The sequence below is a fragment of the Prionailurus bengalensis genome, chromosome F2 (genome assembly GCF_016509475.1).
Source record: "Prionailurus bengalensis isolate Pbe53 chromosome F2, Fcat_Pben_1.1_paternal_pri, whole genome shotgun sequence".
Lineage (NCBI taxonomy): Eukaryota > Metazoa > Chordata > Mammalia > Carnivora > Felidae > Prionailurus > Prionailurus bengalensis.
In genome coordinates, this window is record NC_057353.1 from 6,280,675 (window position 1) to 6,305,529 (window position 24,855).

Genomic DNA, 24,855 nt, shown 5'->3' on the forward strand with positions numbered 1-24,855 from the left:
CAAACCTCACTGGTATAGAGAAATAGGTTTACTTCTCAACACATGTAAGAGAATATCACTTGGGTAAATTTTCCAATGTCGCTGAAATGCAAACTCTCCTACATCGTGGTGGAATAATCACAGCAAAGGGAAAACAGCAACAGATAAAATTCACCTTCCTGGCAAATATGGTCTCAGGGATCCATACTCTGCAGATTTACAAGCTAATTTGAAAACTGAGGAGTTACAAAGTAAATTGGCAACAAAAGATAAACATAAAAACTACGGTGAGATTGTACCAAGTAAACTGTTATAAAATGTTTATAGATACATTTTTAATATTAATCTTCATAATGCTGGGATTTAATTTTATTTTTTTTTACGTTTACTTATTTTTGAGAGACAGAGACAGAGCACAAGTGGGAGAGGGGCAGAGAGAAGGAGACACAGAATCCGAAGCAGGCTCCAGGATCTGAGCTGTCGGTACAGAGCCCGACGCGGGGCTCGAACCTACAAACCGCGATATCATGACCTGAGCCAAAGTCGGACACTCAACCGACTGAGCCACCCAGGTGCCCCCCTATAATGCTGGGATTTAAGTACAGACTAAATAAGAAAGAGCAAAGATAATATTCACTTAAATCCTGGAATCATGGGCACTTGAAATAACACGTCTGTATTGCAGTAAAAGGCATCTGTCCCACAGACAGTGAAATGTACACCAGAGCAGACCTGGTGAAGCACTAAGTTGAACTTTTCAAACACAAAATTGAATGAAATAAATTCCAGAAGCCAGTTTTACATGAAATGGAGGACTGCCCATTTCAACAGTCCGAAAAGTATTTAATGCTTCATAACAATTACATGAATTCTTCCTCATAGAACTAAAAACGAGTATGTGCACCTATGTGTGTGATTTTTAACTCTATCACAGACGTTCGCTTTAAGAAATAACACAACACAATGCCAAATGTCAGTAAGGAAATGGAACGACTGGAATTCTCATTCTCTGTTGACAGATACGTAAATTGATTTAGAACACGGATGGGCAGTATCTACTTAATTTATATATACTTTACAACCCAGCAATTCCATCCTAGAATTAAGTGTTCCAGACATAAGTGATTCCAGTGATTACATCTACCAAAAGACATGTACAAGAATGTTCACAGCAAGATTACTCACAACAGCCCAAAACTAGAAATAACCCAAATATCCATTAACAAGAGAATAGAAAATATTCATTTAATAGATTCCTACACAGCAATAAAAAGAGTGAATCACTGCTAGGGGCACCTAGGTGGCTCAGTCTGTTAAGCATCCAACTCTTGATTTCAGCTCAGGTAACGATCTCAGGGTCGTGGGATCAGGCTCAGTATGGAGCACAGAGCTTGCTTGGGATTCTCTCTCTCTCTCCCACTTTCTCTGCCCCTCCTCTGCTCATTCTCTCTCTTCCTTTCTCCCTCTCCCTCTTCCTCTCAAAATAAATAAACTTAAAAAAAAAAAAAAGAATGAATCACTGCTAAATGCAATATGAATGAATTTCATTGGCACAATATTGGCAAGTGAATTCAGATACGTAAGAGTTCATACTGAATACAATTCCAATACAACAGAGTTCAAGATTAGGCAAAATCAATCTATGGTACAAGGTTCCATGATAACCACAACCTTGGTAAGAGTTGAGCCAAAGGAAGTGCTGAGTACGAGGACATGTGACATTTCAATTCTTTTAGCTGAACATTTAAAATCTGTGTATTTTACTTTGTGTAAGTTAAGACATAATTTAAAAAAAAAAAAGAAAGAAAGAAAAGAAAAAAGACAAAGGAAGGAAAGGAAAAGGGGAGAGGCTTTGCCTATCAAGAATTTTGCCAAATTATCTTTGGCAAATCACTTAAACTCTTCAAAACTGTTTTATCATCAATAAAGGGAAATATCAGCCCTAACAAATTACAAGGAAAACATCTGCTACTCAAATCTGAACTCACATCAGTTCTGCAAGGCGCAAAACAATGGTAAGGTATATTTTTATTACCTCATATGCAGGAACTAAAATACAGAAGGGCAAAAATCCTCTTGAAGTTGGCTTACGCAAAAAGACCTTCTAGTCAATACTCATAAAATACCTAGATTAAATTAATGCCCAAATTGAGATAATTTAGTCTTAGACTTAAGTTTTACCAAAAAAACACAATTCACTATTAATTTACAAATTTCTCAACCTCCTTCAAGCATTGCTTTCAACCTAATTTGCTTAGTCATCCAACGAGATTCCTTACTATGCAGAAAAATCATTATGAACTTGAGAAAATATTACTTTATAAATTATTGCTTTGTATACAACTTCCAAGAACACATCTAACGTACAGGATTAGATTACTTATTGTTGTAATCATTGCTATGCTTTGACAATGATTTGTACAAGGAAGTCTTGTACTGAAATACCTTACCACTCAATTTTCTTTTGTACTGCCAGAATATACCTCTGGATAATCCTTCCAAAAATATGATCAGAGAAACAAAACGCACAGATTCTTATCTTCCCTCCTTAACGTTCATTCTGTGCATACATTTTAAGGGTCCCCAGTGTGTAGTAAGATGTATTAATTTGGTGGCAGGAAGATAAAAGGCAATTGAACAATGAAAATCCTCCAAGATCCGCTTCAGGTCAAACTTACACAGACATCCTTTGTGAATTACTTTGGGTCCTCACAGACCTCACGACTCACCAGCTAGAGCAGACCGCAGTTAAATTAAGAGGCCCAAACCGTATGGATTCGTGACACGGGAATTCCTGACTCATTTCAGCTACTCGGGGATACTTCTGATGTGCTCAACAATGAAGCGGTGAAGAACTAAACCGAGTACTCTACCTCTTGCGGAAGACTGAAAAGTGTCACATGGGCACAGCATTAAATTACAAGAGTAAAACGAATTTCATATTAATGAGGATATTAGAACCACCACCGAAGACAATTTAAGAAATCTTGCCAAAAGCCGAAAAAAAAAAACCTAAATTTCGTTTCTCTCATTCTCAAATATTATAAATATGTGTTAAAACATGCATGAATCTTGAAAACATTACATTAAGTGAAAGAAGCCAGTCACAGACAACCGCGGCCTGTACGCTCTAATTTTATGAAACGGCCAGAAGAGGAAGAGAGAGGCAGAAAGTAGACTGGTGTTTGCTAGAGGGTGGGAGCAAGGAACAGGAATGAAGAATGACTATTAACGTGTACACGGTTTCTTTCTGAGGGGTTGAAATGTTATAAAATTAGATTGTGGTAATGGCTGCACAACTCTGTAAATATACTAAAACCTCCTGAACTGCGCAGATGGGTGGATTTTATGGTATGTGATATATACTTCGATAAAAAAGTTAACAAACTAAATAAAATTGAAAATTTACTTTCTTAGTCGCGCTTGCCGCATTTCCGAGTGCTCGAGAGCCACACGGTGGCTCCCACAATGGCCAGTTCCATCATCATGGACAGTTCGGGTGGACAGAATGGATCCAGAACGTTAAAAGGCAAGATGAAATAAGGAATAAGGAGAACACATCAACTTCCTGCAGTTACTTACTCCCATCAGTGAAACAATGTTCATCTAGCAATAACTAATGCTAAACTGGATCTACAACAAAATGGCCAGAGATCAGGACCAAATGAGAAGTCACCCTGCTCCCTCACACACGGGTGCAAGTGAAGGCAGACAGAGGGAAAAGAAAACGAGCAAACAAACACGAAATTCCCAGATTCCTTCTAAGTCTTGCCGTTCGTGACAGATCACAGTATGTGCCTTTTTATCAGGACATCAGCACCAACCAACTTCCATGGCTTGTGTGGCTCCCTCAGAAGGACAGAAGACTGAGTACTCACTTTCAAGAGCCAGTAAAGAACCAAACAGTTTAAGAAGGTGAGTGTGTAAGATCTGATGTTGGTTAACATTTTCATATTTGGGAAAAAACAACATAATGCATTCTAAGGCAAGCCCACTTATGTGATGCCATTTAAACAAAAATGTTTGTAATAACCCACTTATAACTCAAGATGAGGCTTCCGTGGCCATTTTAAGAGAGAAGACTATTAGATCATTCGTAGTTCACATTTTGAAGTGTAAAACTTGTGTTTTATACTGACATCAAGTGGCAATATCATGTAATGCAATTTCCCAAACCTTTTCTATGCTCAGAAAACCTAAAGGGATTTTAAGATATACTACCCATATTTTTACAAGTCTGAGCAGGCTCTGCAACGTGGAGGATGCCCCCAGACCCAATTCCCCTTCCACTGCCTCAAAAGGAATTCCCTTGGCAAGCAATTCCTTTCTTCGGGGTTTTTGTCACTCATTAGCTGAATGACTTTGGGCAAGACGGTGCTGCCATTCCGTGCAGCCTCACTGTTCACATCTATACAGTGTGGCTTACGGTAAGACCTACATCCGAGAGGGAGCGTGAATATCAAAGAGATGTAGATGCCCAATGAGCAAAGCAGTACTGAACACATAGTAAGAGCTCAATAAACATTAGTTACCAACCCAGATTCCCCTATTAAAATGCAAGTAGCAGACGAAAGCTTAACACCTTATGCTCAACTTAGTAAAGTCTGCCTTCCAAACTGATAGCCATCTGAAAAAGTAGGAACTTTCAGGAAGAGACAGCAAGTGTGCTCAAGTTTGAAGGGTATGAAAGGGAAAAAGGTCAAAATCAAAGGCCTTCTTTTCCTCACTCACAATTACCCGATGCTAATTCTGTTAGGCAGGGATGGAGAGGAGTCTACCAGGTAAACCACTTTGACTAATATGCTGCCAACTGAATTAATTAGTTCTTTTCCCCCAATACACTGGACAGAAAAGAACAAAATGAGAATGCATGTCACCAGAGCCTGCAACTCATTATGTAAGCTTTAATAAGTTACAAACACATTAACAAGCAAGTAAGTTTGTAAGATACATGATTCTGAAAACACCTTTAAAAAAACTTACCAGTAAGTCTAACACATGAATTAAATAACTTTTCAAAAGTTCAAACTGGCAGAAATTCAAGTCATAAAGACTCTCAATTTAAACATGCGCTTATGGCGGAATATCTGGACTTCTAACCTAGCACCTGCTTATTAGCCCACTCTGACCACAAGATTGCTCACCTTGTTCTGATTCCATTTCAGAAGGCTAACAGCTATTTTCTGGCCTAACATGCTACTTGTCAAATCCTTCAACCCATGCCCCAAGAGAAGCCCTGCTCTTGGCTTTGAAAATGGGTTCCGCAACCATCTACAGTCTCAGGGCACACAAACACATCCCATGCAGATTATGGGCGTATTGGTAATCAGTAGGAACATTAGATGGCTTCCACAGAGCTTCATTTAGGTACTATAGGCAGGTTGTAGACACTGTCCTCTAAAGACTTTTTCCAATTCCCCAGATATATTTCCAACAAATGAAGACAGACGCGCCTCACCTACATTTCTAAGTTTCTTTTTCCCTTTGTCTCAACCGGCTCTACTCAGGCCGGCCCTTACTTGTCCAAACTCATTGCCTGTTCTTGAGCTATTCTGAGTGCAACAAAGATAAGCTGTTCCCAAGTGGGGAAGATAATTCTAATCAAGAAGGAAACTTGGGGAGACGGGATTCATTTCAACCTCTAACCTTTTGGCTCTACAAAAATGTGGGGAGAGTTTGGCCAAAAAAAACAAGGGGGCTGGTGGGGGTTCTGGCCACCATGTAGCCCTACATAAAGCCTTGAGAAACACAGTGCAAGTAACGAGTTTCAAAGCCATCACTGAACTGTTTTCCACTGCTTGACATACTGTTCACGTATCCGTTAGACAGATATTGGAGAGGTTATCAGACAACTGAAGCTCGACATCAGCAACTTTACAATTATTCACTCCAGTTGTGGATCTGAATTCAGACTCTTGCTTTCATTCTCAGGTCTGAGATGAAGTGACCCGAAAAGAAGAGCAGCAAGGAAGAACAAGTCTCCAGTCTCCCAAGAGACCATAAATATTTATAAATGGTGTGCGTGTGCCTATGTACACACACATACGATTTTTACAATGCTACTACCCTAACCGGAGGCGATATCAAATCCACAGATGTACATTTGCGGAGCTAGAAAACATTGTTAAAATTTTAAATGACTCAAAATAACTTATGTTCATGGTGTTAGGAGGCCAGTGAATTAAGAAGGAATATACTTACATCACTTGAAGAGACTGTTCCTGTTTCAACAGCGACACCGCTACCACGCAGTTTCTATTACGAAATAAATAACTTATTACTTAGTTTTGTTTTTAATTTTTATCTGAATTTATCAGCTTACAAAAGGGAGCTAAGCAAATTTCATAATTTTTTTCTTAACCCTACTTAATGGAATATCATCAGCTAATAAAAAGCATGGGGGCGACATGAAATACTCTAAATATTACACTCTCCCAGATAACTTAATAATTAAAAAAGGAACAATAATAAACTGAATACTAAGCTCCAGCTAAATTTCATTAAGTGAAGCTGGTGCAAATTTCCAATCTCAGGATTTACTTATTGAACTGATTTTCAGGTAAGATGATTGTCTTAAGCTGAACTACCTACACTCTTTTCTGTGGCAATGCTTTCAAAACAGGTGCCTAATTAATGGGAAGATACTACACAGAACTTAAAATTAGATTATCCATAGCAATGCTAGTAAGTTTATAATGACAATCAGAAATTCACACGTTACATAATGTCTAAATGACTTACAGAAATGACTAAAGGAAAGGTAGAAGGTCAAAAGCTAAATGTGCAAGAGAAAAGTGGTAATGAATTTCTGAAAGGATATTTTTATTCAGTTTTATTCAAACCAATTTTATTTATTATGTACTAAATGCCAGGCATGAAGCCCTCCAACCTATCTACGATGCTTAAACTACCAAAAGAGAAAAAGTTCCTAAATGTCACTATGAAGTCAACCAAAAACCCAAACTTGCAACTATTCTGGACTTTTGAAAATGTTATTTCTATTAAAATTATGAAACTGTGGTCCTTTTTATGAGAGAGAAAACACTAACGACGATAGAAAAGAAGAGACCTTCCAGATACAGTGCCATCACATGACATTTAAGCAAAGTAGCAAATAGAATCCCAAATAATCCTGTTTCATTCTTTAAACAAGAAGTCGGTAATTGGACCCTGATAGAAGGCTGTGGAAGAAGTGTCTGCCCGTGGCAAGAAAGACAATGCAGTTCAGATCCTAGCAGAAGGAGTGACCAGACTCTGAGAAGCAAAGCCAGACGGGGCCTGGCACTCTGAAGAGTCACCTCGTAGCAGGACGTGCAGAGCAGAAACGCGATACCATAACCAAAGAAAGCCAAAGACTAGGTGATAAAAAAGAATGCACCAGAAAGATAAAGAAAAGCATTCATCTAATACCAAGAAGCTTAGTTCTAATGAAAACTGTTCTAGACACTGAAATATTTTGCTTCCACTAGCGATGATAAGGATATTTCCTGGACACAGTTATAACCGTAATCATTCCAGAAGCGACAAATCATCTGCGAGGCATGGTATAAATGTTATTCTTGCGAGGAAAAATCTAGCATGAAGCAACCCAAAATGTTAGTGGCAAACTGCTGTATACATTCTTCCTACCAATTTTCATTTTATGAATCCAGTTACAATAGAGCCTCATTATCATCACCATAAAGCTAACGCTAAAACAAATAAAGTTTGTTCAAAGGAAGGACTAATTTCAAAAAAGAAAAAAAAAAGGGAGGGGAGAGGGGAAGCTTAAGCGTTCGGATCCCAAATGCCATACGCTTAGAAATTTAAAATCTGATCCTTGCACACCTATTTTTCGTGTTCCCTATTTTTCGTGTTCTAAGTGTGTTTTTTAAATACCTCACAAACTCAGTAAAACTTGCCAATCTGTGGCTCTTAGAAAAAATACTTTTAAAAATTAAGCCAAAAAGACTTAAAATTTATGCTACTGATATAAAAAATAATTAATCGTGTTCAAGACACTCCAAAATATCCCTGTCCAAATATAAAAGGCAATTAATTAAACTTCCCCAAAAAGGCAAACAACGATAAGACAAAAAAATAAACCCAAGGAAAATGTCATCGTGTCTCTCTCTTATGCCTCAAATTAGAATCTATTAAAATGTCACCTGAAATCTGAATTACAACTTTCCAAAACTTTATTTCAAATAGACCTTTATAACACAGACAAAACACTACCAGTATTACTTTCCTGGTCCCATTCTTCACGGGAGCCATCCCCACGCCAAAGTCTCGTTCTCTTCTACCCTTTCTCCCCCACAGTACTCCTCCCCCACCCACCTTCGCTTCACCCCTCTTCTGCGAACCATTCCCAGTCTCCCTCTTATCACTGCTATCAGTCACTGAAGCCTAAAGGAAAGAACCACTGAGCCACCATAACTGTCCTATCTTTTGCCTGTTCTAGGGAACCATGACGACAAAAACAGAAAACCTTTCATTCTTCCCGTCATTCAACCAGCAAGCTGTTTTCCTCCATGGGGAAGTAGAGCTAGAAAGGTCTGAAAGCAACCAAGATGGCCACAAGCAGGCTTCACGTCTAACCTCAGGCCCAAATGTTCAATCCCACGATGATACGGTGCATCTGGGACGGTGCCACAGTAACGGTGACCTCGCAGCTAGACCCGGCAGCTCCAGGCTTACCCGGGGGGCGCCTGGCAGCCTTGTATGGACTCTTGGGCAAGACCAGAATAACTGGATTGACCCCTGATCTGCAACGGGTTGTCTGCAGTTTAAAAGTCCCTGGCGGCGGCACCTGGCGCCATTCTGTTTATTGGTGTAACTGGTCGACAGCTTGCCGTGACTCTGTGACCAGAAGGACATAAATGATCCCAGCTACAAACTAATGAAGAGCTCTCCCCAAATCCAAGATTTCCCGCACAAATCTCGGAGGTTTGGGGTCCCATGGCAGACGTGGGAGCTGCACCTGAAGTCTCTTAGCCTCGGGGCCTGCACCCCGTCTCCTGCTACACTGTTTCTTTCCACTTCCTGCAAGCCTTACATGAGTCCCCCTCTGGAGCCGTGCAAGTCCTTTCCGGTCCCCCGCCTGTGTGATGGTGGTTAGCCCCCAGGAAGGAAGATCCTCCTCATCCACTGAAAAGCATGAATGGAAAACCCCAAGTGGCAGAAAAGACAGAAAAGTTTGAGCTGAACGTGGTCAAAGAAAGAAAAAGTGAAGCATACTACCATACCTAAGAGTAGTTCAAAATGGCATTATTTTAATATAACGTTTTATTTATTTACCATTTATACAATTACCATAAGAATCTGTATATGGGCGTCACATTCCTTTCAAAGATACTAGAAAAAGTATCTTTTACCTGTGAACTCAGCTGAGTTTTTATCCAATTGAAATAGTAATTTAAGTCACTGCCTTCCATCAGTTCTTTCCCCCAAGCTGCTAACTTTGCGATAATTCTTGCTGCCTGAAAAATAAGAAATGACCTTGAATGCCATGTTGATTCTAAAAATCACATCATATACCTTAAAAAGTAGGACTCTTATAACCATTCTGCTGCAAGATTTTTTTTTAATACCCAACTCCTCCAAAATAAGTTTGGATTTCACTTGTGAAAATATACTTTGGGGGGCACCTCAGTGACTCAGTCAGTTGAGGGTCCAGCTCTTGATTTCAGATCAGGTCACGATCCCAGGGTCGTGGGATCAAGCCCCTCGTCACGCTCCGTGCTGAGCGTGGAGCCTGCTTAAGATATTAAAAAATAATAATAATAAAAAAATAAAGATATTCTCTCTCTCTCAAAAATAAACATTAAAAAAACAACTAAACAAAATTTAATTTCTATAGCAAAATGTGGTTAATCCTGTCACAATCAAAAGCTCTTTGCACATGCAATTACCAAAGGCTTTCATGCTCATGAGCTCAACAAATACTCTACAAAACTTTAACTCTCTCAGAGCAATCCCATCTCCTCTGTCTTCCCGATACCCCCAGATTACTAAACATCAATGGAAACACTGCTTTGAAAAATTAACATCACAGCCATTACTCCTCGGGGGAACTGGAAGGTTACTAAGTCATAAACAGCCCAAGAGTGTTTCTTCCCCAGATCGGAAATTTAATCAATTCAAAATTTACCATATGAACAGTAAAGAGATCCTGGCGGTTCAGCATCGGCAGAAAGTAGGACCAGGCAGTGTTCTTGCTGCGCTTAGCATAGTCAAAGAAAATGCTGACCCGCTGGTGATTTTCCTGAAACAAGAAAAGAAATGATATCACTCATCAGAATGCATCTCTCTATTGTGCACTGTTTCTCAACTTTTCGTTCTGGATCCCATCAGTGTGTCTTCTTCTGCCAGTTGCTATTACGGGTCGGGGGTGGTGACGGGGCAGGCATAGATACTTCAAAATACCTTTAATTATCATGATTAGCTTTAAATCAAGTGAGCCAAGCTAGCAGACCGCACCCATGCGGGGAAAAGCAATTTAAGTTACACTTCTGAGCCTGCACCTCTGACCTGCGCTTCCCAATGTTGTCTCCACACCAATAAAATCGGGTTGCTCCTGACAATCACGACAGAAAAGCAGGGCAGATAAAGACAGCAAAACACAGCATGGAACACTAGGCAGATAGACAGGATCTGAGGAACAACTAATTCTTAGTTCAAATCATGCAAACGCTACCTCTCACCTAAGTTTTCTGTACGTTTCACTGGCTGAAATATACTTTCTGATTCACTAAATGAATATGGTTGCCAAGTAGCAATATTTGGTAAAATCACAAAAAAACACAAACAATTTTCAGATCATTTAGTTCTTTTTAAACACATTGGCTTAAATTTTGGTCTGTGCTTACAGTTACCTACCTATTTGGGGAGCAGACTAATATCTCCTTAAGTAATGAGTCATCACAGTTTGGAATAACAATTGCAAGGTATGGTAATGATTTTATCAAGGGATTCAAAATTTGCAGAAGTCATCATTTACTCCATTAGTGGATTACTTCTCAAGTTAAAACAGTAATTATCATTGGCACACAAATAAACCAAGGACCCTACATACAGAAAGAAGAGACACTATTTTTTACATTTTAAGTAAGTTTAAAACCCATCTCCCTTGACTAGTCCTTTGTGGTTTCAATTCCTGCTTAAAAATGCATCTTCCATTCATCACTGTTCTAGGTACTCAAGCTACAAACCTTTAAGAGAATATGGGAAAAGCCCTTCTTCTCAAAGGCATTTAACAATTCCTGTTGATAGCTGAGCACAGAAAACAACGTCATCTTCAAAATTATGTGCCCAACACTAAACACATAAGGAAAAGCAAGCAATTCTGTCCGAAAGTATTCTACCCAGAAATATTAAAGAATGAAATGACTGGTTAAAAATAGGATAACAGGGGCGCCTGGGTGGCGCAGTCGGTTAAGCGTCCGACTTCAGCCAGGTCACGATCTCGCGGTCCGGGAGTTCGAGCCCCGCGTCAGGCTCTGGGCTGATGGCTCAGAGCCTGGAGCTAGTTTCCGATTCTGTGTCTCCCTCTCTCTCTGCCCCTCCCCTGTTCATGCTCTGTCTCTCTCTGTCCCAAAAATAAATAAACGTTGAAAAAAAAATTAAAAAAAAAAATAGGATAACATTTATAATTACAGTATTTTTTAAACAGCACAAGAAATCAAACGATAGGGGTCATGTGCAAATTTCTCAAGGTTACTAAAATTGTACCAATAAAATCAATTTATAAAATATGCTTAATCAATAGCCGAGGATAACGTCAGCTACCTAAGTCTCATCCCTCCACATACACTTCGTAAAAACAGGCCAACAAGGAGAAGAAATAAAACTATACATCTGAAGGTGTTCAACTTTAGATCCATCTTGACTGGCAAAAATGTGAAAGTCTGACTATGCCCTCTGTCGGCAAGGCTGTAGAGACACAGGTGTTCCCGTACGTCGGTGGGACTGCAAAATGGAATTATACGGCAATATCTTAACAAAACTACGTATGTAGTTCTCTTCTACGCAGAAATCCTATTTCTAGCCATTTACCATGAAGTACATTCCTGACCATCTGAAAATACATTTGCACAAGGTTATTCTGGGCCTCATTATTTCTAATTACAAAACGTTGGAACCACTCTTCGTCCAACATCTTAGCAAGGGTGCTCCCCCCAGCTCTGTGGTACCACCCAAGGACAATGAGAAGAAGAAGATACCATAAAGTTGGCCAAGAAAGACAAAGACCCAGTGAACAAATCTGAAGGCAAAGCCAAAAAGACGTGGTCCAAAGGCAAAGTTTGGGACATGCCCAATAACCTTGTCTCGTTTGACACATGACAGACCCCAAATAACTTCCCAACTATAAAGGTTATAAACCCTAGTTGTTAGCTGAGACTGAAAGTCGTGGTTCCCTGGCGAGGGAAGTCCTTCAAGGGCTCCTTATAGAGGACTTCTTAACTGGTTTCAAAACAGAGCCCAAGTAATTTACACCAGAAACACCAAAGTCAGGGATGTCCCAGCTGCTGGTGAAGATTCATGAGGAGGCCCAAACCAATGGACGTTTTGAAAAGTAAAACTTTAGGGGCGCCTGAGTGGCTCAGTCAGTTGAGCATCTGATTCTCGATTTTGGCTCAGGTCACCATCCCAGGGATGTGGGATCAAGCTGTGCATCGGGCTCCACACTGAGAGTGGAGTCTGCTTGGGATTATCTTTCTCTCCCTCTGCCCCCTCCCCTGCTCACTTGCTCTTTCTTAAAAAAAATAAAAATGAAAAAAATAATAAAAACTTTATTAAACCAAAATAAATATGTATATGAGCCAACCTCAATGTCCATCACATCAGAGACTATTAAGTAAACCACGGTACATCCACTAAAAGAGTCCTTCGTTGAGGGGCACCTGGCTGGCCGTCAGCGTGTGACGCTTGGTCTTGGAAATTTGAGCCCCACACACTGGGTGTGGAGATTACTTAAAAATAAAATCTTAAAAGAAAAAACAAAACAAAACAGTACTCTGTTGCTATCAAAAGAGAATATGGGAAATATCTATGAACTGACATGGAATGATTTCTGGCATATTCTGTTAGGTGAGACGAGCAAAATACAAGAGATTATATTTACTACATGTTTTCTGTAAGAAAGAGACACAAATATGGGGCGCCTGGGTGGCTCAGTCATTAAGCGTCCGAATTCTGCTCAGGCCACGACCTTAACAGTTCCTGGGTTTGAGCCCCGCGCGGGCTCTGTGCAGACAGCTCGGAGCCTGGAACCTGCTTCGGATTCTGTGTCTCCCTCTCTCTCTCTCTCTGCCCCTCCGCTGCTCATGCTCTGTCTCTTGAAAATAAACATTTGAAAAAAAAAAAAAAGAAAGAGAAGGAAATAAAAACATATTACATGTATCTGACTATTTCTGCAGGAGGAGAAAAGAACCAGGAAGGATAAAACCAGAAATCTATGATACTGGTTACCTAACAAGAGATAGGTGGGAACGCAGGGATGGGGAGTTAGGGTTTGGTGACATTTCTCTGACTGTATCTTTTCTATATAGTTTTGACTTCTGGAAGCATGTTGGTGTTTTACATAATCAAAAATAATAAAAATCAACAAGAACGAGAAAAAGATAAGCAGAATACCCAAAAACACAAGTGACTCTAACTGTATTTCAAGAAAAATAATATAACTATTCTGAATACAATACTCTGACTACATATTCTCGGCTTAAAGAAAAAGTACTGCAAACAAATACTGAACTCTAGTTAAAGGGCTCATTTTTCACAGTTGTATGGGTCAGCAATTCTGAAACTCCTTTCCTTGTGCTATAGGGCGGAACAGACAAGTAAATACACAAAGGATAAGAAGGGATCACGATCTCACTGCCACAGAAGAGAGTTACGAACGTGGAAAGGGCAGACTCGAATGAACTCTGGTGTTGAGCTGAAATCAAACTGGAGATAGTGTGAACTCCTGGTTTCTAATTTACAGATATATGTATAAAAAATGAGGGGCGCCTGGGTGGCGCAGTCGGTTAGGTGTCCGACTTCAGCCAGGTCATGATTTCGCGGTCCGTGAGTTCTCGCCCTGCGTCAGGCTCTGGGCTGATGGCTCAGAGCCTGGAGCCTGTTTCCGATTCTGTGTCTCCCTCTCTCTCTGCCCCTCCCCCGTTCATGCTCTGTCTCTCTCTGTCCCAAAAAGAAATAAACGTTGAAAAAAAAAAAATTTTTTTTAAATGAGGATATCTGTGTGTGCACGCATGTGTGTGTTGTATATACGTATACACATATAAATAAAAGCAAAGTCTGCACGCGAACTCAAGACTGCTCATTCTAGGTGCAATCCTATCCAGTAAGCAGGATAACCAAGGCAGACCACATCATTCCTCATTTTTCTTAACTCTATGGAAGAAAAAAGCGCTGAGAGAGACCAAAGTCATTCTCAGACAGGCCTGCATCAGCCCAGGCTGGACACGGATCCTTACCCGCATTATAAAATCACTACATTCCTATAAATGAGGGTCCTAGGTAGACAACACCATTCTTCTTAACTTTTGTACCTTCACTAACAATTCGTACAGCGCCTGGCACATAGCAGGCCATCAGTAAGTGTTTCTTTGTAAACTGACAGAACAATGCTCCACACAAGCAACCACACCGGCACCGTTCCTCAAGTCCCGAAGAAGTGGTCAGGCACTGGATTTAGCGGCCCAGGTGGCCTTTCTCGAAAAGAACTGCTCTGTACACCAACAATTTCAATCTAGACTATACTCTGGTGGAACATACAAAACTATGAATAAGGGAGGCCCCTCTGTGTTCGGGGACAGTAAAAGTAAATAGGAACTTTACGCAACTGGAAAAGTCTCAGATGATAAGCAAAATGTTCTCCAAAGAGACAGGATCTTTGAGAGGAAGCCCCTTGCCTACATTCAGCACTGAACCCCTAGCGCTTGGCACTGGCCTGGAGGACGGCAGGGGCACCGAAATCTGCTGAATGACTGAAAGAGAAGAAGCCACATTGCCTGGAAGGACACAGAGCACCCAGAGAGCCTCAAATGATTTACCCAATATCACTGGTGTTGAACAAAGAATTCCGAGGTATTACGAAAAAAATACAAATTACTTACTGGACATCCTGAAAAACAACAAAAAGAGCCTGTGTGGAGGCATTCCCATCTTTAACACTACTAGCAATTCCAACTCAGAAGAAATCCACAGTATAAGTGACACCGTACAAAAATGTTGTTACCGCGCAGGATATAAAACAACGAAGTCACCAAATGGATTAAATAAAGAATATACCTACCTGCAGCATATCATCCACCATAGTTAGTATATACTGAACTGTCTGTTCTTTGGAGATGTGAGTCATCAAATTTATAAATGTTTTAGCACACTGGAAAAAAAATGAAAGTAATGTGAACTCTCATTTTCAACTACAAACACAGCATTGTAATGGAATTTCAGTAAAATATTTCTCTTGCACAAATTATAACACAAATGCTATTAACTAAAAGATTTCAATTATAGAAAATGCACATGCTTTACAAATATTGTGATGAAGTAGGGGAGGAACATACAATACCTTGCATCAGACTTGTGATCATTTTTAGTGATAAATTTCCAAACATTTACTACTTTTAAATCGACCTAGCAACGATAACTCTTGATTGCCCATGATAACGTAAACATGAAGCTATGAAGACAACCAAAAATTATCATTGATTTTGGCTTTTATTTTTGTTTTGTTTTTGCATTTACTGGGAAGCAGAAGACTCCAGCGACAAGAGTACTAGGGATTAGAATCAGAAGGCTATGACCTGTCCCCATCCTACATCTTACCAACTGTGTGACAATCTCTGGAATTCAACAAAAAACGTAGCCATCAGTATGTCTCCTCACAGATTTCCCAGGATTGTTGTGAGAATCGGGCTGAGTTATGTATAAGCTCCTTCAGTCATCAGTAGCCCCCCCACCCACTATCAGAAAATCTGACAGACAGCAGAATTGCATTATATTCTAGTAAGAATACAAAGTGGACGGGGCGCCTGGGTGGCGCAGTCGGTTAAGCGTCCGACTTCAGCCAGGTCACGATCTCGCGGTCCGTGAGTTCAAGCCCCGCGTCAGGCTCTGGGCTGATGGCTCAGAGCCTGGAGCCTGTTTCCGATTCTGTGTCTCCCTCTCTGCCCCTCCCCCGTTCATGCTCTGTCTCTCTCTGTCCCCCCAAAAAATAAATAAACGTTGAAAAAAAAAATCTTCAAAAAAAAAGAATACAAAGTGGAAAATTTTTTCTAAAAAAAAAAAAAAAACAGTTAAGCAACTTTAAAAATAATACTTACTTTGAAACTTAATTGCCCTTCTAGGAATATATTCTAAAAAATGTTTCAGAAATGCAGACAAAGTCTGAAATAGAATTTAAAACCACAATTATGGGAGCCTGGGTGCCTCAGTCGGTTAAGCATCTGACTGGCTCAGGTCATGATCTCACAGTTCCTGAGTTCTAGTCCTGAATCAGATAAGCTCAAGCCCCACTTTGGATGAGCCCTGCTTCTCTCTCTCTCTCTCTGTCTCTCTGTCTCTCTCTCTCTCTCTCCCCCTCCCTCACTCACTTGCACCCCCTCTTTCAAAAAATAAAAATAAACTAAAAATAAAGCCACAATTGTAAGAATACTAGCTGGGATTGAAAAAAAATAGAAGACACCAGAGAATCCCTTTCTACAGAGGAAAGAACTAAAATCTAGTCAGGCTAAAATTAAAAATGCTATAACAGAAATGCAATCTCGAATGGATGCCATGACGGCGAGGATGGACAAGGCAGAGCAGCAGATGAGTGATACAGAAGACAAAATTATGGAAAATAGTGAAGCTGAAGAGAGGAGGGATACAGAGGCCAAAGATCATGATACAAGACTTAGAGAACTCAATGACTTATTAAAGAGGAATAACATTTGTATCACAGAAGTCTGAGAAGATGAAGAGAGAGAAAAAGGGTCGGGGAATGTTTATGTAAGCAAAACTTCCCTAATCTGGGGAAGGACACAGACATCAAAATCCAAGAAGCACAGAGAACTCCCAATTAAATTCAACAAGTAGACCATAGCCAAGACATATCAAATTCACAAAATACACAGAATCCTCAATGCAGCAAGGGAAAAAAGTCCTTAACCTACAGGGAAGACAGATCAGGTTCGCAGCAAACCTGTCCACAGAAGCGTGGTCAGAAAAGAGTGGCAGGATATATTCAACGTGCTGAATGGGAAAAACATGCAGCCAAGAATCCTTAACCCAGCGAGGCTGTCATTCAGAATAGAAGGAGAAATAAAGAGTTTCTCAGCCAAAGAAAAACTAAAGAAGTCTGTGACCACTAAACCAGCCCTGCAAGAAATTCTAAGGGGGAGTCTTTGAATAGAGAAAAAACAAAACAAAACAAAACAGACCAAAAGCAACAAAGACTAGAAATGAACAGAGAACATCACCAAAAAACACCAACTCTACAGGCAACACAATGGCTCTAAGTTCATATTTTTCAATAATTACTCTGAATTTTAATAAACTAACTGCTCCAATCAAAACACCTATGGAATCAGAATGGATAAAAAAAAAAAAGACCCCTCTATATGCTGCCTACAAGACACTCATTTTAGACCTAAAGACTCCTACAGATTGAAAGTAAAGGGACAGAGAACCATCCATCATGCTAATGGACATCAAAGGAAAGCCGGATTAGCCATACTTGTATCAGACAAACTAAACTTCAAAATAAAGACTGGAACAAGAGATGAAGAAGGGCGTTATATCGTAATTAAGGGGTCTATCCATCAAGAAGATCAAACAATTGTAAATATTTTTTGCCCCCCAACTTGAGGGCACCCAAATATACAAATCAATTAATCACAAACATAAACAAACTCATTATTAATAATACAATAATAGTAGGGGACTTTAACACCCTGCTTACAGCAATGGGCAGATCATCTAAGCAGAAAAACTGACAAGGAAACAATGGCTTTGAATGACACACTGGACCGGATGGACTTAACAGGTATATTCAAAACATTTCATCCTACAGCAACAGAATACACATTCTTCCCAAGTACATATGGAACTTTCTTTTTTTTTTTAATTTTTAAAAAATATTTATTTATCTTTGAGAGGGAGACAGAGCATGAGCGAGGGAGAAACAGAGAGAGAGGGAAACACAGAATCTGAAGCAGGCTCCAGGCTCTGAGCTGTCATCACAGAGACTGATGCAGGGCTCAAACTCATGAACCATGAGATCATGACCCAAGCTGAAGTCATATACTTAACCAACTGAGCCACCCAGGCACTCCTGGAACATTCTTGAGAATAGATCACATACCGGGTCACAAATCAGCCCTCAACAGCACAAAAAGATTGAGCTCATACCATGCATATTTTCAGATCACAACACTATGTAACTTGAAATCAACCACAAGAAAAAATCTGGAAAGCCCTCAAATAGATGGAGGCTAAAGACATCCTACTAAAAAATGAATGGGTTAACCAGCAAATTAAAGAAGAAATTAAAATATACATGGAAGCCAATGGAAATGAAAACAACACTCCCAACCCTTTGGAATGCAGCAAAGGCAGTCCTCAGAGGAAAGTATACTGCAATTCAGGCCTATCTCAGGAAGCAGAATACACAACCTAACCTTACACCCAAAGGAGCTAGAAAAGGAACAGCAAATAAAGCTTAAAACCAGCAGAAGAAGGGTAATTTATAAGGATCAGGGTAGAAATAAATGATATAGAAACAAAAATAAAACCAGTACAAAAGATCAATGAAACTAAGAGCTAGTTCCTTGAAAGAATAAACAAAATTGATAAACCCCTAGCCAGACTTATCAAAAAAAAAAAGACCCCAAATAGATAAAATCATGAAATCAAAGAGGAGAGATCACAAACACCACCACAGAAATACAAACAATTATAAGACAATACTATGAAAAATTATGTGCCGACAAACTAGGCAATCTGGAAGAAATGGACAAATTCCTAGAAACTCACAAACTACCAAAACTGAAACAGGAAGAAATAGAAAAAGTTTGAACAGACCCATAACCAGCAAGAAATTGAATCAGTAACTAAAAATCTCCCAACAAGCAAGATTCCTGGGCCAGATGGCTTTCCAGGGGAATTCAATCAGACATTTAAAGGAGAGTTAATACTTATTTTTCTCAAACCACTCCAAAAAACAAATAGAAGGAAAACTTCAAACCCATTCTATGAAGCCAGCATTACCTTGATTCCAAAGCCAGACAAAGACCCCACTAAAAAGGAGACTTATAGGCCAATATCCCTGATGATCCCATTTACAACTGCACCAAAAATAATAAGATATGTAGGAACAAACCTAACTAAAGGGGTGAAAAATCCATACTCTGAAAACTATAGAAGACTTCTGAAAGATATTGAAAAGGACACAAAGACATGGAGAAGCATTCCATATGCTCATGGATCGGAAAAACAAATACTGTTAAAATGTTTATCCGACCCAAAGCAATTTACACATTTAAATGTAATCCCTATTAAAATATGACCGGCATTCTTCGCAGAGCTAGAACAATCAATCATAAAATTTGTATGGAACTACAAAAGACCCCGAGTAGCCAAAGCAATCCTGAAGAAGAAAAACAAAACTGGAGGCATCACAATTCTGGATTTCAAGCTACATTAGATAGCTGTTGTCACCAGGACAGTATGGTACCGGCACAAAAACAGACACGTAGACCAACAGAACAGAATAGAAAACCCAGAAATGGACCCACAACTATGCGGTCAATTCATCTTTGACAAAATGAGAAAAAGAATATCCAGTGGAAAGAAGACGGTCTCTTCAACAAACGGTGTTGGGAAAACTGGCCAGCATCATGGAGAATGAACGTGGACCATTTGCTTATACCATACAGAAAAAGAAATTCAGAATGGATGCAAGACCTAAATGTGAGACAGGAAACCATCAAAATCCTAGAAAACAGGCAGCAACCTCTTTGACCTCAGCCACAGCAACTTCTTACTAGACACATCACCAAAGGCAAGGAAAACAAAAGCAAACATGAACTGTTAAGACTTCATCAAGATAAAAAACTCTGCACAGCAAAGGAAACAATCAGCAAAACTAAAAGGCAACTGACAGAATGGGAGAAGACATTTGCAAATGACATATCAGATAAAGGGTTAGTATCCAGTATCTATCCACTTATCAAACTCAACACCCAAAACACAAACAACCCAGTCAAGAAATGGGCAGAAGACATGAACACTTTTCCAAAGATATCCAGATGGCCAACAGACACATGAAAAGATGCTCCACATCACTCATCATCAGGGAAATACAAATCAAAACACAATGAGACACCACCTCAGGGCACAGAGCCTGCTTGGGATTCTCTCTCTCTGCCCCTCCCCCACTTGCACGCACACACGTGTGTGTGTGTGTGTGTGTGTGTGTGTGTGTGCTCTCTCTCTCTCTCTCTCTCTCTCTCTCACAATAAACTTTAAAAAAAAGAAAAAGAGGGGCGCTTGGGTGGCTCAGTCGGTTAAGCGGCCGACTTCGGCTCAGGTCATGATCTTGTACTCTGTGAGTTTGAGCCCCGCGTCGGGCTCTGTGCTGATGGCCCGGAGCCTGGAGCCTGTTTCAGATTCTGTGTCTCCCTCTCTCTCTGACCCTCCCCCATTCATGCTCTGTCTCTCTCTGTCTCAAAAATAAATAAACATTAAAAAAAAATTTTTTTTTAAAGAAAAAGAAACTAAAAATAGAATTACCCTACGATCCAACAATTGCACTATTAGGTATTTACCCAAAGGATACAAAACACAGATTCAAAGGGGTACATGCACCCTAATGTTTACAGCAGCACTACTGACAACAGCCAAATTATGGAGACGGCCCTAATGTCCATCCACTGATGAATGGATAAGGAAGATGTGATATATATACACAATGGAATATTACTCAGCCATCAAAAAAGAATGAAATCTTGCCATTTGCAATGATGTGGATGGACCTAGAATGTATTATGCTGAATGAAATAAGTCAATCAAAGAAAGACAAATACCATACGATTTCAGTTATATGTGAAATTAATGAACACACGGGAAAAAGGGAAAAAAAGAGAAGAGGGGGGAAAACAAACCACAAGAGACTGTTAACAACAGAGACCTGAGTGTTGAACGGTGGGAGGTGGGTAGGAAATGGGCTAGATGGGTACTAAAATTTTTTTTTTAATGTTTCTTTATTTTTGAGACAGAGAGAGAACATGAATGGGGGAGGGTCAGAGAGAGAGGGAGACAGGGAATCCGAAGCGGGCTCCAGGCTCCGAGCTGTCAGCACAGAGCCCGATGCGGGGCTCGAATTCACGGATCATGAGATCATGACCTGAACTGAAGTCAGATGCTTAACCGAAGGAGCCACCCAGGCACCCCGGGTGATGGGTATTAAAAAGGGCACTCGTTGGGATGAGCACTGGGTGTTGTACGTAAGTGACGAATCACTGAATTCTACTCCTGAAGCCAATGTTGCACTGTATGTTAACTAAATTTAAAGAAAAAGAAAAATTAAAAAGAAAAACCCTATGTGTGGAACCATAAGGAAAGTGCCATGAAAAACATGTAAAAAAGGGTGGAGGAATAAACTGAATAAACACACCCAACATAACATTTTCCCAAAATGAACAAACAAAACTGGAAAGTATTTAAATGTCTTCCAAAAAAGAGGATTTGGAAAGTATTTAAACGTCTTCCAATAAAAAAGGATTTTTAGATAAATCATGATGCACACCTACAAGGAAATATCACCAAGTCATTAAAATTTTGTTCTCGAATTTTCAGGGACACAGGAAGGTGTTCGTAATATGTTCATATCCATCACCTGACTGCCTTCAGTCTGGAGCACCTCTTGCTTCTCTTCAAGACTTCTTTTCATCTCAAACCTTTGAATGAATTCACAGTCTTCAGCAGAAATCATCTGCCCCCTAGAAAGTAAGAGGAAGTTGGTTTTTTTCAATAAGAGTTGAGTTGACACTGCGACGAAGGGACACAGGAATTCCCCATCTTTCTCCTCTCTCCTCGGTGGTTAACCACCGGGGTCGGCGCACAGGCCCCGCATCACACAGACCCGGGTGCAAGCTTAGCTCCACCAGGTATGGAACATGCAACCTCTCTGGACCTGAGTGAGTTCATTTGCAAAATGGAAACAACGTCCACATTGCCAGTAGGGGTTGATCGGAGGATGAAATTAAATTACCCACATAAGGTGGTTAGAGCGGCGCCTGGCCCGTAGGAAGCAATGAATAACTGACGCCTCTTAGCACCGTCCGAAGTCTCACCCTACCCCCCTCCCAGCCACCCAATTCACTCGGCTTTCCACTCCATCAAGACCAAAGCCACTCTACACGAACTTCTACGATCACTGCCTCCGGCAGAAAAATGAGCTCCTCCCCCTCTCTCAAAAAATAACCTCTCCCTCCTGACACGCTGTCCTAACAGCAATCACCCCACACTATCCGGTGTTCCTCCCACTTCTTTCAGGGGTTCCTTCCTCAGTGGCTCCTCGCGGCGCAAGACTTCTCTCCGAGCTCCGTCCTTGGAATCTTCCTTTTCTCTCCCAACTTCTTTCCTTCAGTGAGATTCCCATCAAGAGAGTCATACTGAGATACACTCAGTATCATCACCACGGGACCATCGTCACCTTCCCTTCCAACCCAGCCTCGCCACAGACACACTCATCAACGACACAAACGTGCCACGGCAAACCCGTGTCTGACCCTTCCTTGCGAAAAGATGTGTCGGCAAAACATCCTTGTTAGTCTCTGACACTGGGCACTTCGGGACACACGCCGACCTTGTCGGACCATCAGTCTGGTGGGGAAAGTGTGGAATTTGTGCCAGTCTGAGGAAGAGTTCCAACTGCAGTTGTGAAACTTCGGCAGGTCTCTATCCCTCTGACCAATGTTTGCCACACCGATAAAATGGCCGTTATAATGGTATCTGCCCGACTCCACTGAGCGGTTATGAAAGCAAGAAGCACCACCTGACGTGCGTAAACACGACAGAAATGCAAGTTTAAAATAAAAAAATGTAATATGCTTTGCCGTTCAAATAGCATCAATAGATGTCTTTTAACTGAGTGGTTTAAAAAACCGCCCTTCCCCACCCCCTGCCCCGGAGTATGTTGAGAGGCTACTGTTCCACGAAAGGCCAACCAAGGAACACTGAATTTGAGGCAGGTTTCACCATATGCACAGTTACAGAAATGGGAGTCCTTTTTCAGAAGTCTTGGGCCAGCTTCCTGGTGGCAGGTCTCGACACGGAGATTGGGGTGCAGGAGATTAATGGAGGCAGCGCTCCCAGGGGAGACCAGGGATGGGGCGGGGGGGGGGGGGGGCACAGGCTTCGAAAGGTTAGGAGCCCAGCCCAGACTCAGGCAAAGTCCTGAAGAGAACGGGTTTCTGAGCACACAGGGGAGTCTGGGAAGGTGAGGTCCTCAGAGCCGGGCCCTCCCCGAGACAAGGGAGCTGAACTTTCATACTTCCTGACACCCCTCCCCACAACCCGACCCTCCTCCAGAGAAGATCTCGACTTTTGAGTATTCAAAATCTCAGCGTTTTACTTTATCCCTTTCTGGGTTTTATATACACTATTACTAAACACTATTTCATATACTTTTCACTTGCTTCTGGACTTTGGAATCTGCTGCCCTTCAGTTCTTCAGTTGCAAGCACTGTAACTTTGTTTTCGCATGTGCTCTTTGTGTGTGTGTGTGTGTGTGTGTGTGTGTGTGTGTGTGTGTGAACTATTCTCACCTGCTGGATTTTTCCAACAATCCCTTCCTTACCAACCCAGAGGGGAATTTCCAGTCTTTATCTTTCCAGATCTCTGAGGCAGGTGGCAACGTGGCCATTTCTTGACCCTCTCGTCCTGAGCTTCCAGATTCTTCTTGCCCTTCTCAGGCCACTTCTCATTAGTGCTCTTCACAGATTCCTTGTCTCCTACCCTGTGCTTCAGGCTCTGTGGGGGGCTGTCTTCATCTGCACTCCCTGAATCCTCCCTGAGTGCTCCCGGCTACCCTCCGTGCTGCTGAGTTCAGGCCCAGTCTGAGCTGCGGCCCAGGCCGACCTCCCACAGTCCCCACTTAACATGGGGACCTCTCCTCCCACAGAGCAAGCACACAAGCACCCTAGACCCTGAGGGGCACAGCAGAGGTCACTAACATATATCCCTACCCACATTCCATCCCAGCCTGGCTAATGGGATAATGAAATTAAAAAAAAAAAAAAAAAAAAAAAAAGACACTTTGCCCTGTTTCCCCTGTGGCTAAGCACGTCATACACCAGGCAGGAAAAAAGGCACTCCGTACCCTGGGGTAGACCAAGATAACAAGGTCCAGTTCTGGCCCCAAAATACATACGGTCTTTCTCATAAGCCTGAACTTCCCAGCTAAAACAGTTTCACCCCTGGATTTTGCCATGCCAACAAATCAAAGCATATTATTATAGGATAATCATGAGAAAAAGTTGTGGTGTTCTCCCACGACAAAACTGTACAAGGAAGGTTACCTTTGGTGACCTTTCCATTTCACAGCTTTCTTTTCCACTTAAATAAGTGTGGTTTTCTGCAGTAAGCCAGTTCTTCCGAGGTCTGAATTTCTTTCCTTTTTTGTAAGTAACCTTTTCCTTTCCTTGCTTAAATTCTTTTGTCTCTGAATCTTCTTTTGACAGTCCCATAACCTAGCAAGTTAGGAACGGGGGTCCCTTTTCTCATGACCTACAGCCACTCAGGCACCAGTCCTAACGATCCCCCCACCTAATACCGCCCTCCTCTCAACTTCCCTGCCTCTGGAATAGCTCAGCCTTAAGGTAACAACCCACCCAACGTTTC

The 24,855-nt window shown here is 41.0% G+C and overlaps 1 protein-coding gene and 1 pseudogene across 3 annotated transcripts in view; one reads left to right on the forward strand and one right to left on the reverse strand.

The window, feature by feature from the left end:
* ATP6V1H (ATPase H+ transporting V1 subunit H) overlaps positions 1-24,855 on the reverse strand; it is a 109,594-nt gene that overhangs the window by 79,427 nt on the left and 5,312 nt on the right. For 2 of the 3 annotated variants that reach the window (XM_043601071.1, XM_043601073.1), the window contains exons 3-7: positions 21,848-21,950; positions 15,260-15,349; positions 10,112-10,225; positions 9,336-9,440; positions 6,181-6,234 (exon numbers count right to left, since the gene is read on the reverse strand). In XM_043601071.1, coding sequence (XP_043457006.1) covers positions 6,181-6,234; positions 9,336-9,440; positions 10,112-10,225; positions 15,260-15,349; positions 21,848-21,950 — 466 coding nt within the window. The remainder of the gene's footprint in view (positions 1-6,180; positions 6,235-9,335; positions 9,441-10,111; positions 10,226-15,259; positions 15,350-21,847; positions 21,951-24,855) is intronic. The other variant, XM_043601072.1, reaches the window with a different exon arrangement.
* On the forward strand, positions 11,874-12,609 carry LOC122496114 (annotated as a pseudogene).